At 40.4% G+C, this 14,670-nt stretch overlaps 1 protein-coding gene across 2 annotated transcripts in view; it reads left to right on the forward strand.

Moving 5' to 3' along the window:
* Window positions 1-14,670, forward strand: part of RB195_007355 (uncharacterized protein) — a gene marked incomplete at both ends in the record, with an annotated part of 28,876 nt that overhangs the window by 7,609 nt on the left and 6,597 nt on the right. For both annotated transcript variants that reach the window (XM_064180934.1, XM_064180932.1), the window contains 6 exons: window positions 2,034-2,137; window positions 3,401-3,469; window positions 3,563-3,772; window positions 3,961-4,009; window positions 9,387-9,481; window positions 14,560-14,660. In XM_064180934.1, coding sequence (XP_064037763.1) covers window positions 2,034-2,137; window positions 3,401-3,469; window positions 3,563-3,772; window positions 3,961-4,009; window positions 9,387-9,481; window positions 14,560-14,660 — 628 coding nt within the window. The remainder of the gene's footprint in view (window positions 1-2,033; window positions 2,138-3,400; window positions 3,470-3,562; window positions 3,773-3,960; window positions 4,010-9,386; window positions 9,482-14,559; window positions 14,661-14,670) is intronic.

The raw sequence follows: 14,670 nt of genomic DNA on the forward strand, positions 1-14,670 counted from the left end.
AATCCTTCCAAAAAAGCCTCCAGTTTTGTCCGTAGGAAATGCTTTGGTCCAACGTTTGTTTCCAGACTTTTAATTGTATACACATTTACTGACAAGCTCTTCTCAATTCGTTCTCGACAGGCATAAATATTCCCTTGTAAGGGTATGAATTCTACGAAAGCGCATAAGTACTTTTCCTTGGGGAACTGTCAGGAGGTACCCGTATGATGTGTCGCCGCGTATCCAGGAGGCTAACGAGCGTCGTTAATTGCACTGACAGCGTCATAATCGCTACAGTAGTCCGGTTGCTCTTCTTGTGCTACGCCTATTTCGCTGCGTCTGCTGCTCCTACGACGAGTTACGACATTTCACTTTAATTCTTATGATCGACTATTCTGTGCTGCTAGAGGTTCGGTTGAGATTTTTTGAATTTAACAAATCCAAATGAGTTTTATATCATTCTATAGATAATTTCTAGGGAAACTGTATAATTCAAATATAGAAATCTTATCTAAGGGCCACGGAAGTGAAGCATTTGTAATGAAACAGTAATAATTTTCTGCCACTTTGGCTTGCTGAAATCCACCTTCAACCGTCATAATTTGTTTTTCTGATGATCCCGATTCTGATGGTCGCATCTCAGAGGGGAAAGTTTTGGAAATGTGCCAACTGAAACAAAACCTCAGACAATTCTAAATTGAAACATTTAGCATAGATAACTGGAAGCTGGTCAGAAATTTGAGTGAGTTCCTTGAATTTACGTAATCGGCGGGCTGATATTATCGTTTGACGTGATTGCCGACATCTTCAACGAGGTGTGTCGTCGGTGAGCATAGCTCTGCTCAACCTTCTGCTCGATCTTCTGCGAGAATTTGCACAGAATTAATCCATTTGTCGCTATTTCATTCCATAAAAACTTGAGCAAACAATTATATAGATGGGAACTGTGTATTATATCTCAGAAAACCCTTGTATTTTTCACAGAAGAACTTTAGAAATTAAAATGTTGCCGGAAATAAGTAGTTCTCAGTTAAAATAGGAGAAGAAAACGAGAACGCGTTTTTTTTCGTTTTCTCTACAACTCCATTCATTTTGCTCTATATCGTTTCAGAGGAAGACCTAAGAATTTAAAATGTTGTCCTAAGACCTAAGAATAAATAAAAAAATAAAATGAAAATAAATAGTTCTGTGATAAATGATAGATGATCACGTGCTAAATATTTTCTAGCTGGAAAATCAGTTCTTTCAGTGATTTTGAAATGTGTCACATGCGCCACATTCAAGAAATTTTAGAATTCTCTAATATAGATATGAATTGAGTACCTAAATGCTCACGACAATGCCTTATTTTACGAATATTTAAGTATAAATTTGCGTTTCTAGCATTTCCTTTGCACCAAATGTTATATATCCTCGAGGCGCAATTTTTCCAGAGTATGGGCCCCTAATTTCTATCGGCTAGCAATTAACAGAGAAGATGTTTTCAAAGCTCAGAATAAGCTGGATAGATAGATCTCGTTATGAGGAATCAATTGATGTCCGCATGATATAGAACAAAATGAATCGAGTAATGGAGAAAACAAAAAAAAACGCGTTTTCCCTCTCTTTTGCCAAAGATTACCGTCCTTACTGTATAAAAATAAACTCGACGAAGCACAAAATCTACATGAGTTTGTAAAGCTGTTTTTCTTTTCAGTGGATCTATGTTATTTTCCTATAGCACCGTCTTTTCATGGCTTTAGGAGTAGCAAAGAAAAAGGTGGAATTTTCAATCGAATTCAATGCAACTTTTTCTTTTTCAACACTATACTAGCTAATTTACGAAAAAAAAATTGAAATTTCTTAGCGTTTGTTGTGTGGTGTCGCTTTCAAAACATATATAAAAACAATCACATGCAAATGTTGTACAATCAAATTAAAGATAAAGAAATAATCGCATTCTAATGAAAATGAATGTTGCGATGGATGCTGTTGTTGAATTAAATGAAGCGATGAATATTGTTATTAGATGATCTGATAAATTCAGTTATTCAATTATCAAGGAGTATTTCTAGGCTTTCAATGATTTCGATAATGAAAACGTGGAAGATGAGAAATTCGGTCGTGTAAAGATCGAGTTTGACACGGAAAATAAGAGCGCTCTGCTTTTATCGTCAAGGTATTTTAAATTGTTGTGTTGTTTGTTGTTGTCGTTAAGTTGAGGTTCGACTATATCCGTGTACTTTGTTTATTTTTCCTTCTTGTTGGGATTTAGGATCGATGTTCTTAAGTCGAACATCGATTATATGTACTCTTGTAGAAAACTGATGAGAAGAAAATTGCTACTTTGGTCGTTGGTTTTATGTACATATGGTCTAATCTCGATTTAGCTTTGTTGATAGTTAGGTTTTTGACTAACGGTTAAAGGCAGGATGCCACGAATCTGACGTGGTTAGGGGATCAGCGGGAAAAGCTGGAGATGGAGTTGTGGATTGCGGAATCAGAGGTGGTTCCGCTCACATCTCTCTAATCGTCCTAAAAAAAGGCGTGGGAACCGCTTTAGTTCCTACGAGGAACGTTAGAACGCTCCACTTTGACGATTCAGTCCGCTTCCGCGCGGCGAAACCTGTGATTTGCGACATCATCACGATTGAACGATTGTGCTCATCAAATCAAACACGTGACCTGTTGTCCGCGAATATTCGAGGCGCATTTTTGAGCAGTCATTAAGGTCCCTTCATGGTTCTAGCAGTTACGACCTCATGCAATGTCGGTCAACTCGTACACGTAACCGCTTTGAGGTAGCTAATAGCCTATTCTTTGATCACTACACAACATTAACTGATTTTGATGGTGATTCTAAAGATTACATGCCAATTTTTCTGCAGTTGTCTACCAATAAAATATGATTTTTCTCTCCTCTCTAGCACGTGGAAAACTTCCGCTTCCACCACGGAAACTTGGGAGACTTCTCTCCGTTCAAATAGTACGAGAATAAACACGATTACATCTCATAATTTGGTCACTTTGTTAATTCTTTGGCTTACTTAGAGAATTTCTCTTCAATGACCGGGAGGGATCCAGTACTGTTTCCAGTCGTTCGTTTGCCTGGCAATCGCCATCCGCAATGTTCAAAAGTTTTGTGAGTGACGTCGATCCCATCCTACTAAGCGAATAATACCTCCTGATATTTGTTAGTCAGTAGATAATTTTAGAGTCTGCGCTTTCTCGTGTGTTTATGTTCAACTAGAGATTTATTTTTTTGGGAAAAAAAAAATTAAAAAAAAAGTCTTGGGCTCCGAATAAGGTCTAATTGCAGCGTCAACTAGCACAGCTAGTGAGATCCATCCATAATTTTTTTCTTGTCTCCCTTTGGGCTTTGTTACATAGTGCAATACTTTTAGCGCCCATTATAGTACTCTTCATTCCATTACCTATTCAGTCCGTACTGTCACACCCTCCTTCTTCGTCACCGCTCTGAACCGGTTCCTCTTGAAATTGTCAAGTTCGAGTGAGTTTGAAAGGTTTCAAATTTTTATGTTGACTCTAGGAATTGAATGAGTATCTGTTCGCTGCTATCTAGTTCTTCATTGAAGTTTTTTAGACCAAATGTGGATCTATCCGAGTTTTATAAAATATTCTCAAACAAGAAACATACACCTTACATTGTTACTAACACAATCCAAGGATCATTGGAGAAGAACAAACTGGGTCGTTCATTCTTGTTCGACACAGTCACGAAAGTAAAACTTTCCGAAGAGGACTGTTGCCCTACTCTCTATCAATATGTCGGCTTTGTGGAATCAGATAGCTGGTAAGATTGGTTTCCAATTCCGTTGGCTCATAGCCGATCAGAAGAATCGTATATGCGTATTGTGTTATTACTGTTATTGTTAGCTTTCTAGTTCAGTTATGTTTCGGTAAATATCAAACATTGGGTATATAAAAGAATTTTCTACAAATTTCAGTCAATATGCTATTCAAGATCTTTCACTTATTTAGGTTTGAGCAAGGTATCAGGATGATTCTCACTGCCTACACACTTGAAAAGGTAAAAGAACTGCGTTCATTGACATGCCACCCATCATTAACTCTTGAGCCCGTTTCACCAAAATTCTCAAAACCGTCGAACTAGAGTTCTCTGTTCTTTTATGAAAAAAAAAGGAAATACAGAGAACTTCTGCTAATTACCTTCCAATCATACACGAATATCCTGCAGTCTTTTTCCTAAGTGCATATGCCGTTGCATGTATGCAATATGTATAGTAAAAAAAAACCCTTCAAATTTCTAACCAAACTTAAAGTTTCTGAACTTTAATTTATTTCGTGTAATAATGCAGATTATTTAGTTTTTAAATAAGATTATTTAGTCTTAGTCCATTATTTTTCCATCAGTTTTATCGCTTTTTTGCTCCAAGTTCACCTCTAATATCTTACAGCAGAATCATATTTTTTTTATCCTCTGGAGAAGAATTTTTAGTGTAGGTGGCGGTTGGAAACTAGGTAGGACCATTGCGAAATTCACCAAGGAATAGTGTCAGCAAGGGTCCCCGCTAGATTCTATCCGCTCTCCTCCGCCGCACCGCATCGGACGCAGACATGCCACCGCACCGTGCTTTCTGTCGTTTTGACCCCTATTATACGTGAATTTTGAAATGATAGTAAAAAAAGAAAACAAAAAAGAAAAGAAAGAACAGAATGAAAACGAATACATTGGCTCTCGGAGACTTAGACAGACAGCGAAGATACGCACAATCGCGTTATGTAATAACGTCAGCTTGTAAGGGCAGACGTATCGAAGTCAGGACCTATCCAATAGCTAGTGGCGGTCATGCGCAATTCGCAAATATCAAACTAATAAATAATAGTGAGTCAATGGGAGTTTTTATAAAGTACGAGAGGAAAAAAGGAAAAGAAATTCTTTTCGTACACGAGCAACTTACGTGTGTGGAACTACATATTTCAACGTATGTTTGCCTGCTTAGTTGCCCGACGTTACGGCAGATGTCACGGCCCAACTCCTCTATCCGCCTCTTCGCTGGGCTGTATCGTCTTTGAGGGAATCCGAGGGTATCCCGTTCGATCTTCTGTTAGGGCCGACTTCGAATCTATCCTCGTCCTATTCCCATCCTACTCTCAATTGACGTACTGGTGTTGTTAAACAACACCAATGGGATAATGCTCAACTATTCCTTCCCTAATGTCATTGACGACGATGTTGAACAGAAATGGTTTCGCTACAGCCTTTTGTCTCACTCTAGTTTCTACCTCAAATAATGAGGTACGTCCGAATAGTCTTCAAACCGCACCAATTGTTCTTCTATTCATGTCATCAAGTGAACATACGAACTCTCCTGGAATTTCATTGTGCGAATTGTATTAAGAAAACGGCTTTGAAAACAAGAGTCTAAAGCAGCTTCAGAGGCCCGAAAAGCTAACTGCGTAGGTTTTGAAATACCGCTTCCAAACTTAGATCACTATGCGGACAATGAACTTGGTAAATCGTCGATCAATCAGGGCAAAAGCTGGTTGGTTCATCGCGTCTTGTTTCTTTGCAATGTGTGATTAGTCGATCCAGGATGATCCGCTCCAGAACCTTGTATACTGCACGAGGCAATGATATTCCTCGGTAATTTTTAGGTTTCGTGACGAACAGCTTTTTGTGGAGAAGAATTACGATGGCAGTGTCCACGAGTCAGGTATCGTCAATCATAAGTCATACTGAGCAGATGATCTTTGCCATCTCACGTGTCCCAGGCGAGGTAAAAGACTAGCGTTTCCGCATAAATTCCATCATCTCAGCTAGATTTCCCATTCTTCATTTTTTTTGGATACAGGCCAGAACCTCCGACTTAGAGGATAGCGACGATTTTGGATACCGACTCGGAGGCTGCTCGAAGACCGCGGTCTTTGGGAGTGCACGAATTCAAGGCCAGATGGTTCTTTCCCATCTAGCGTCTAAATGTTCCTTCCGAATGGTTAGGGTAGCCTTTCCGACACTGAATCCGTTGACAATATTGAGGACAAACCAACATCTCTTCGTCTTGCCGCTATTTTGCCTTAGTAGAGTGTAGGATTTCTTCCGGTTTTGTCCGCCCACGCCTGGCATGTTTCAGCCGATAAACATCCTTTTCAGAGGCTTTGGCAAATACAGAATTATAAGTGAACTGAGCTGTAGCGCAGTCAGTTAGAGGTTCCGCTCTCTGTGCGATCGATCAGAGGTTCGAATCCGCTGTAGTACTCACCAAGCCTTTCATCCTTCCGGGGGTGATAAATTGGTAGCAGAATTGTCTGGGAGGATAAAAACACTGACTTAACATTGGCTAGCCTCACAGGTCGTCGTACAGGGCAGTTACACGTTAAACCCCAAACGATTCTAAATTGAAGTTAGCGTGTTAGCGCATCTCAAGCGGATCGATTAATGCCAGAAACTTTTTTATTGACTTGCTTGAGCTGTGGCCATGATTGGTATTGATATTTGTCAACAGCTAACGTTTCGGCATTTTCGCCTTCGCCAGGGCCTGGAAAAATTGAATTGCCATTAGTGATTCGAGCGCCTTATCACCTACAGAAAGCATCCAAACGGTAAACCCAAACAGCAACACATTAGCTAATGAAAAAGCCGAAACGATAGCTGTTAATAAATATCAATACCAATGTTGGGCACAGCTCAAGCAAATCAATGAAAAAGTTACGTATTCATTATGTCATGATTCAAGGACAGTCAAACACAGGCAGTGTCAGTGACTTTATCTTTCATCCTTTATCCTTTATACGTGGATCTTATCTAAGTAAAAGCAAAGACGACCTTCTTTCAGTGTTGGACTGCAAGGCTTTTTCTTTGCAAAATCCTGAATACAATTAGTAAAGGAGTCGTCATCATCCATCCTCTTCTTGGTTCATAATCAAATATTAATCGACACGTGTTGGCGGAATCTCTTCCTACTTTCATCATCTTTCAGACTTTCAGCCGAGACGAGTTTTGGTCGGTGTGAAAGTCTACGACTCCTTCTCTGAACATACCTTTAAGCATTAACGAAATGAGCGGCGGTTAGAATTGAATGCGTCCCGAACAAATTCTGGATGTCCGACGGAGGGGTCTTTCTCATAAGAACGTAATCGAACCAAAGTTCAAGGGTTGACTTCTTCCGCTTGCGCTGCTCTGCTGATGTTATAGAGCTTCCTCCTTGCCAGCTGATGACGTCGATAATTCCTCTCTAACAATTTTCGTTGTTCGATGTTCCTTCGTGTACCATTTTTCAAGTGCATCAGACTGTTGCTTGAGTCCCATCCTTGCATTTGTATCAGTTCTGACAATTACTGTCTCCTAGCTTGGTAACTTGAAAACACATCAGCTTGTCCTTAAAGACATGCCATATCCTTTAGCGGTCCCGGTACGTGAGCGCTTATGTTATAGAGTTTTAGACCTCCCTCGATGATTCCATAATCGTACAAAGCCGCATTTCAACATTTTGATTCTCAAATTCTTGATTTTGATTCTCACTTTGATTATTAAATTTCCGCATCAGTTTTTTGAAGTTATTACTTACAGCTATTGCTCATCCCCCTACTTTCCTTTCATCAACATTGCCCAGTAGATGGCGTGGTTATGGACACTGATGATGCTGATCTCTGATGCGTGTTTACTGCAGTGCAACAAACGGTGCATGGTGCATGCAGATGTCGCAGTAGTCTGAACAGGGCGGACTGCTGCAGTTTCCTTACAGCGTCAAACGTTACAAAAAGAGTGCTTGTTGCCAAAATTCCACGTTCTCTTTAGCCATCTGACTTATCACCCTATGGGGTCTGACAGAGTGCTGGACGAAAGCACCTTATTTTGTTTGGAAAACTTTTGCCACATTATCCGATCGCTCCCAAGGTATATACTCAGATGCCCGATTGTGTTTAGTGAAAGTAGGAGCACAAATAACAGTGGAAATAACAGTTAGGTTTGTACACGTGACCCCTCACTATACGGCTGAATAAATATTATCAAGCCTATGTTTAACAATATTTATATTATAGCTTTTCAAACTATCAGAAAGCAATTATTTTTAGTCAACCAATTCACTTTAAATTTAATATAAATAGGGTAAATAAAAGTTCACTTCCTAAAGAAGTAGAAAGAAAGTATAATGGTAATAAAAGTTGTAATACAAAAGCACGGAAAAGGAGAGTCTGGTATGGCAGTGCCAAAAAGAAAGGGGTTGCAAGAATCATCTAAGCTGTCGAAACAGAAAAGGAATGGAATGACAATTTCTGCATGCAACACACCTATGTTTGCGTTGGAAGCTGCAGTTGGATTGAATTATGCAGGCCATGGAGATCAAGCACGTCGTCATGAAAGTGATAGGTACGAGACGACGTTTCACTTTCTTCGTCGCTTATGATCAAACATTAAGTTAGGGCGAAAAAGCCAGGACCACTCGGACACTCCATGCTCACCTCTTCAACACCACCGCACTTCCTACTTTAATCCATTGTTCGGAAACCTCTCCACCACACCAATCAGGATGAAACTGCGGTCAGTCGGTCAATCGAAAGAATGGTGCTAGGAGTAGAGCTATAAAGCAGTGAGAGATGGGATTTGAAGTTCTGTCCCACGTTAGTGATCAAGTTAGTTATGTAAAATAAGGTGGTTTGATCTGATGCGAGATGTGATGCATTTGAACGGCAACCATCAGACTGAAGACCTTAGCAACTCTGTTCTACGTAGTATTAGATGCGCTACAGGAAGACAGGCAAACCAATGGTGAGAATTCTTCACAGAGTGCTTCAAAGAAAGTTTGATGTTGTTGGTGTCATTCGAGAAAGAAGAAACCATTCTCGCACGCAATCGGGACAAAGCCGCTGGATAGTTTGGAACATCGATAGAAGTCAAAGTAAATCGCTTCGCAGACTTTAACATCACACATCACGGAAGTCAATCCGGGTGTGCTTACCAATAAGGAAATGAATTCATGTGTAGTTGTTACTATTTTGCAACGTTTGGTCCAGTTCTTCACCTGTGTGATGGACAAATCCACTCTTCGCTTTGTAAACTGATTTTGTCTGTTTCATCTGAATATATGCGTTGCCCGCTGACGTCAGCGACTCCGACGTGAAAATTTCTCGGGAGCGTTTGATCTCTGAAAGATTATCTAATGAGCTATGCATATAATCAAACTTTCTATACACCGCTTTCCATAAAGTTACATCCACAACAGGTTTTTGGTTTGTTTCAGCGCCATTTGTTAGTGTTTTATCTGTGACCTCTCCCATCGTTGTAAAGTGCGTCAGTGTGGAGTGTGGAACATAATAACGAAGGCATTGCCCAGTTTGCAGCAGTGATCAGCCAACAGTGGCTTACTCTCCAATACTAAATTAATGCATTGTCCCACCATTCTTTAACCATTCAACTGTGATTTTCACTTTTTCATAATGTTCAGGTACCGCGTTATCAAAAGATGTGCCAAAGGGACATGAAGACCCACACGTCTGCATTACAATCATTTCGCGTCGAAGTTGGACCTAGTTGCCATTGGTGAGTTTGATATCCGTAAGAAACTCAGAGATTGTTTTTCAAACCAAGAAAGAGACTAATGATCAGAAGAAAAACGAGAAGAACGAACGCACTTGAACTCAAAAAATTACCATTCAATTCGTCAAAGATTGCGAAAGTGAATGATAGAACGTATATCCTGAAGCATATATATATATATATATATATATATATATATTCGTATATACAGATATGCACGGAGTGGTCCATATGAAGTGTGACGGGCTATTGAAAATCCTAATCGTCCAACAATCATCGTTATGCGCAATCGGGATCATAAAGCGCTTCAAAGATACTATAGAAGACGAAATATCTTCGGAAATGATCGCACGCATGCTTAAGAATTTCAATTAAGAAAAGTTTAAAAAAGAAAAAAAATGAGATTGTTTGCTTGTATTGAAGCTAGCGGCGGTCATTTTGAATGTGATATGTGAGATCTTATGTAGAATTTTGTGACTATTGAATAAAAGATTTCCTGCGTGGATTGATTGGTGAAAGGTTGTGAGTGGTTTTTTGCGTCAAACCTTATGTGGACCACCCTGTATGTATGCACATACATATGCACACATATACATATATACCTACGTGCTACTGTGATGCTAGTAGTATTTACATACATGTTGCAGTGATGCTAAAAATCTCTTGCTTCACACAAGTAAAGAACGAAATTCGAAATTTTCTTTTACTTCGGCAATCCAAGATTAAAGACGCCGCCGCATTTGCCGAGGAAATGCCACGCGATATTAAACGCACAACAGGAAGACCGCCCCGACAAGATTGGGACAAATGGAATAATTACTGGCGTCCGCTCGAGTTAATCGACGAGCAACTGCAGTCAAGGTCACAAAGAGCATCAACTTTTTCTTTGAAGAATTTTGTGAAGAAGTCTCCCCAATGGATCGGCTGTCTTCCTGTAGTCTTCTCCAGTATCGCGTGGGACCCATTTGCTCACGGCACTGATCCAACTGTTGTCGTAAGCATATCTCGTCTCCGGGCCACCTTGTTCTGGTTTCCTTGGGAAATGCGGCGGCAGAACTTCGAATTCCGTCCCTCAGCTGTATGAAATAAATAAACCTAGCATTGCTTTTCGAATGAGCGTTCAATGACGCGTACTACGGTGACTCGGTGAAAGTGAGACATAGCGGCATCTTGTACTCCAACGATACCTAGATAGGTTTTGAAACAGTGTGAATATGGTTAGTCGTGCTGAATACATTTTAAAACCCTGCTTGCTCCCATCGCTTTTCTTCGTGTAACATTTTCTTCAATCTTGTTAAGGATAACTCTTGTGAAGAGCTTCTAAATGACTTCTAGTAACCAAGTTGGCCGATAGTTGCCGCTTTCATATCGATCTCCTTTCTTATATAACGACACGGTCTCACTGGTCTTCTACTGTTCAGAAACTTTACATGCCGACAGGTAAAAAAGCTCGCCAGTGTGTTGACAGGAAGTGGCGGAGAACTCTTAATATGTTAAAATCTTTTCCTGTTGGGACAGGTGCCGTACAATTTCTCACCCACATAATATCATTTTGTACTCCGGACGGGAAGATTTCTAGAATGACATGTTTTGTCTTCACTCAGATAGTGATGGGGCAAGTGAACATGGCTGTCAAAGGAATCAGAATGAACAGTAATTAGTAGATGACTTTTTTTTACCCTCTTTCTCGGCTCCACGCTGACGTATTACCTCATGGGTTTCTGGAAACAGGCGCCTCTTGGTGGTTTTAAACTCTCAACTTTCTTTGTGTAGTCGTCAAAGTGTTCAACAGGCCTATCCTCTTTTAATGTCATCTATTGCAGAATCTCCACGAAAGCCAGCTTGCGTGTCGAAGAGCGAAGAGATCCTAGTTGATGATAGTTCTTGGATTTGGCTCTCTGGACTTTCTCTTTGTTCTTGTGAGGAAAATCTTCGCGGAGGAGGCATGCCGTATAGAACTTTGGTATAGCAACGACATCCGTCAGCGGAACCTTTTACTGACGATAATGTGGTCGATTTCATTACGGTACCCTCCGCCGGTTAACTTCCAACGGAAAGAGGAAGGGTTCTGGTTGCTAGTTCCCATGGATAGTCTTATTCGTCATGGTGAACTCGAAGAGCCTCCACCCTTGTTTATTCCTTGGGTCTTAATGCGAAGTTCGTCAGGCATTCCTTTTGGGCCAATTTTGGCGTTAGAGTTGCCATCAATGACCTTGTAGAAGGTATGATCTTCTCTGTAGAAGTTTATCAGGTCCATGTAGAAACCTTCGACTTATTTGTATATTGGTGTTGGAGCGTAAGCGACGGAAATAGTCAAACCTGACGATGTACCACATCTGCTCTCTGCCGCACTCGTGTTTATGGGGAACACTAACTACTACTATCGCATGTTTTTAAGAACAGCTCCTCTCATATACGGCGTTCAGTGGGTGGCGCAGTACGTTGTAAATACAAATCGTTATCCTAATCGTTTCTCCGTTGACCTAGTTAACTCTTGGATCCTGTCCTACTTGGCACTACCGTACCAAACTTTCCTGCAGAGTCAGAAGACTTTTGCTTATTTCTGTAAAATGCATATAACTTTGAACCCATGAGTTTTTTGAATTGCGTTGATAATTGGAGCTTGGCGGAGGGAGGAAGGGCGCTCAGGAGATACCCGAGCCTATTGTGTGCAGTCGACAAGACGAGACAAGTTAACACAACCTCATTGACACATGTCAAAATTCAAAATATAAATATCATGGTCTTCATGCTATATAATAAAGCTTAGTCTGTCACGTGTGTGTATGTCTGTGTGTGTGAAATTCCAAAAAGTTGATGCAACGACGTCAGATAGCTATAAAAAGGGGTCCGTCGAAAATATATATATATTTATATATATACCTACATGTATACCTACATAGATACATAAGAGAACTGAGATCTGTCGGTACTGTGATCGAAAACTTAGTCTTTCTCAGAACACGGTTTTCATCAGCATTCATCTTACCAAGATTATGCTATAAATATCGCTCTTACTCCGAGTGTGTGTGTTTCACGAAAACACTCCATAATGATGCAAAACTCTGTATCGGTGAGCTGCCGAACCATCGCCGCTGTGCACCTATTAGGCGAGCACTCTACATTTTCACCATTGTCCAAACATATGTACTAATTAATGTTAGCTTTGATGAAGCAGTTTAGTTTCTCTCATATGTTAGTGAGGGTAAGTAAATTTTTATGCTCCAAATACTTCAAAATTCGCAAACTATCACGCTGTATAATAATGAGCTTATTCTGTCACGGGTGTGCGCCTGTTTATATGTGTGTGTCTCAGTCAAGAAATTACAAAAAGAGAGGAAAACGGATACCATGGCTTCGGTTTGGTACGCTGGAGCCTCAACGCGGGGAAGTAGTGTGAGACGGGTCCTACGGCGTCGAATTCCCCGGAGCCAGATAGCCGTAAAATAGGGTGGGACGGTCTCACGGGAATGGAGTGCCGGTGCTAGAAAGCTATAGAGTGGGGAGAGGCGGTTTCCACTGCTTCGGATTGGTGCGCGAGGGCCCCAATGCAGTAGAATGGGTTTCTATGGTTCCTTCGCATATGTAATTCCCAGCACGTTTCCCTAACGCTGCTAGCATCCTTTTTTTAACAGGTGGAAACACACGTGCGAGCTGCTGCTTAAATTCAACACATAGTAGCTAACAGTTTACGCGATCTGACGTAAAACGTTATTTTTGTCACTACAATAGTGATATTCACGTCATCTCATGTTACCACATCATTCTTTGCTAATAGTTGAGAACGGAGGAAACTCGAACTTTGAATAATGTTTCCAAATTGTGGAAATTTGAGAGAAACTTAGATGTAAAATCAAGTTTGATTGTTCTCCAAATATAAAACTGACTCGCCTAGGGAAAAACCATAAAATCTTACATCTATGCTTAAATTTTTGGGTTACAAAATTGAAGAGAGCGTTGATAGAAAAAGGCAAATCTAACTTTAAAACAAATGTCGCTACTGTTATTTTTTATTAATCGGTGAAGACGAGCGAAGCGAACACCAAAAAAGCCTGAAATCCGATTATATATATCCGATTATATATATATATATATATATATATATCCGATTATATATATATAGCCTAAATTTTACAGAAAATGTTATTAATTTATTTTCTTTAATCAGTGATGGCGAGCGGAGCGAACACCACACCCGAACACCCGATTACCCGCATCTTCGCCGAGGTGTGCGGTCCTTGAACGCAGCTCTGCCCAACCTTCTCGATCTTCTGCGAGAGCTTGCACAGAATCAATCCACTCGTCGCCACTCCATATTCTGCGGAACCTTACGTCTCTCCTGAACTGCCTATCCACGCCGAGTGTCCTCAGGTCCTCTTTCACCATGTCAGTCTAGAACTTCCGTTTTCGGCCAGGTTGCTTCTTCCAGCTCGAACCCGGCAAACTTCTCAGAACTCGTTGAACAAGGCGATCTGCCGGTCTCCTTAATATATGACCAAAGAAGCGCAGACGATTTACTTTAGCCGCTTTCGATGGCGGTGCAAGATGTTGATGTCTTCCACGTGTCATCCGCCGGTATACCACATCTATTTCTGCGTAGAGATCTTCATTGTGGTATACCCTAGGCCAAAAGTAGCCAAGTAGCCGTCTAAGCAGCTTTCGTTCCGTGCAGTCAAGCCTCTCCATATATATCTTTGTGAAGCATACCCATATCTTTGTGAGGCATGACTCTTTCAAGATCATCTAGAAAGCTCAACTTTCCCAGTAATAATTTTTTTCTTTTGAAAACCTATGAACACCAGAACCTCCAATAGTGATGTATCTCAGCAATCTGGCGTAGAAGCAACGGTTTTTTTAACCAGATTATACTGTGCGCATTTAGGAGACTTTTGTGAAGGAATACTTACAATTGATGCTTTTTAAGATATCTTCCAAAGATTTGAATAATTCTCTCAGTTTAATTTTTCTATTCGAGTCGTCCTGCTTTCTGGAGATCAATAGATGCAGTGGAATGTGTTTCTTTTTGAAATCAAAACGTTTCTCTAATGTTAAAGTTTTTACCTTAAATCTTCACGTTTTAGGCTCAGATTATGTTTTGACAAAAGCGACAAATGGTGCGAAAATGAAGGCAATGCTCTCAATATGATCTTTGCCCACGACGTGTTCATTCCCACCGACTCCGGTCTGATGGT

This window comes from Necator americanus, chromosome I, assembly GCF_031761385.1.
Source record: "Necator americanus strain Aroian chromosome I, whole genome shotgun sequence".
Classification (NCBI taxonomy): domain Eukaryota; kingdom Metazoa; phylum Nematoda; class Chromadorea; order Rhabditida; family Ancylostomatidae; genus Necator; species Necator americanus.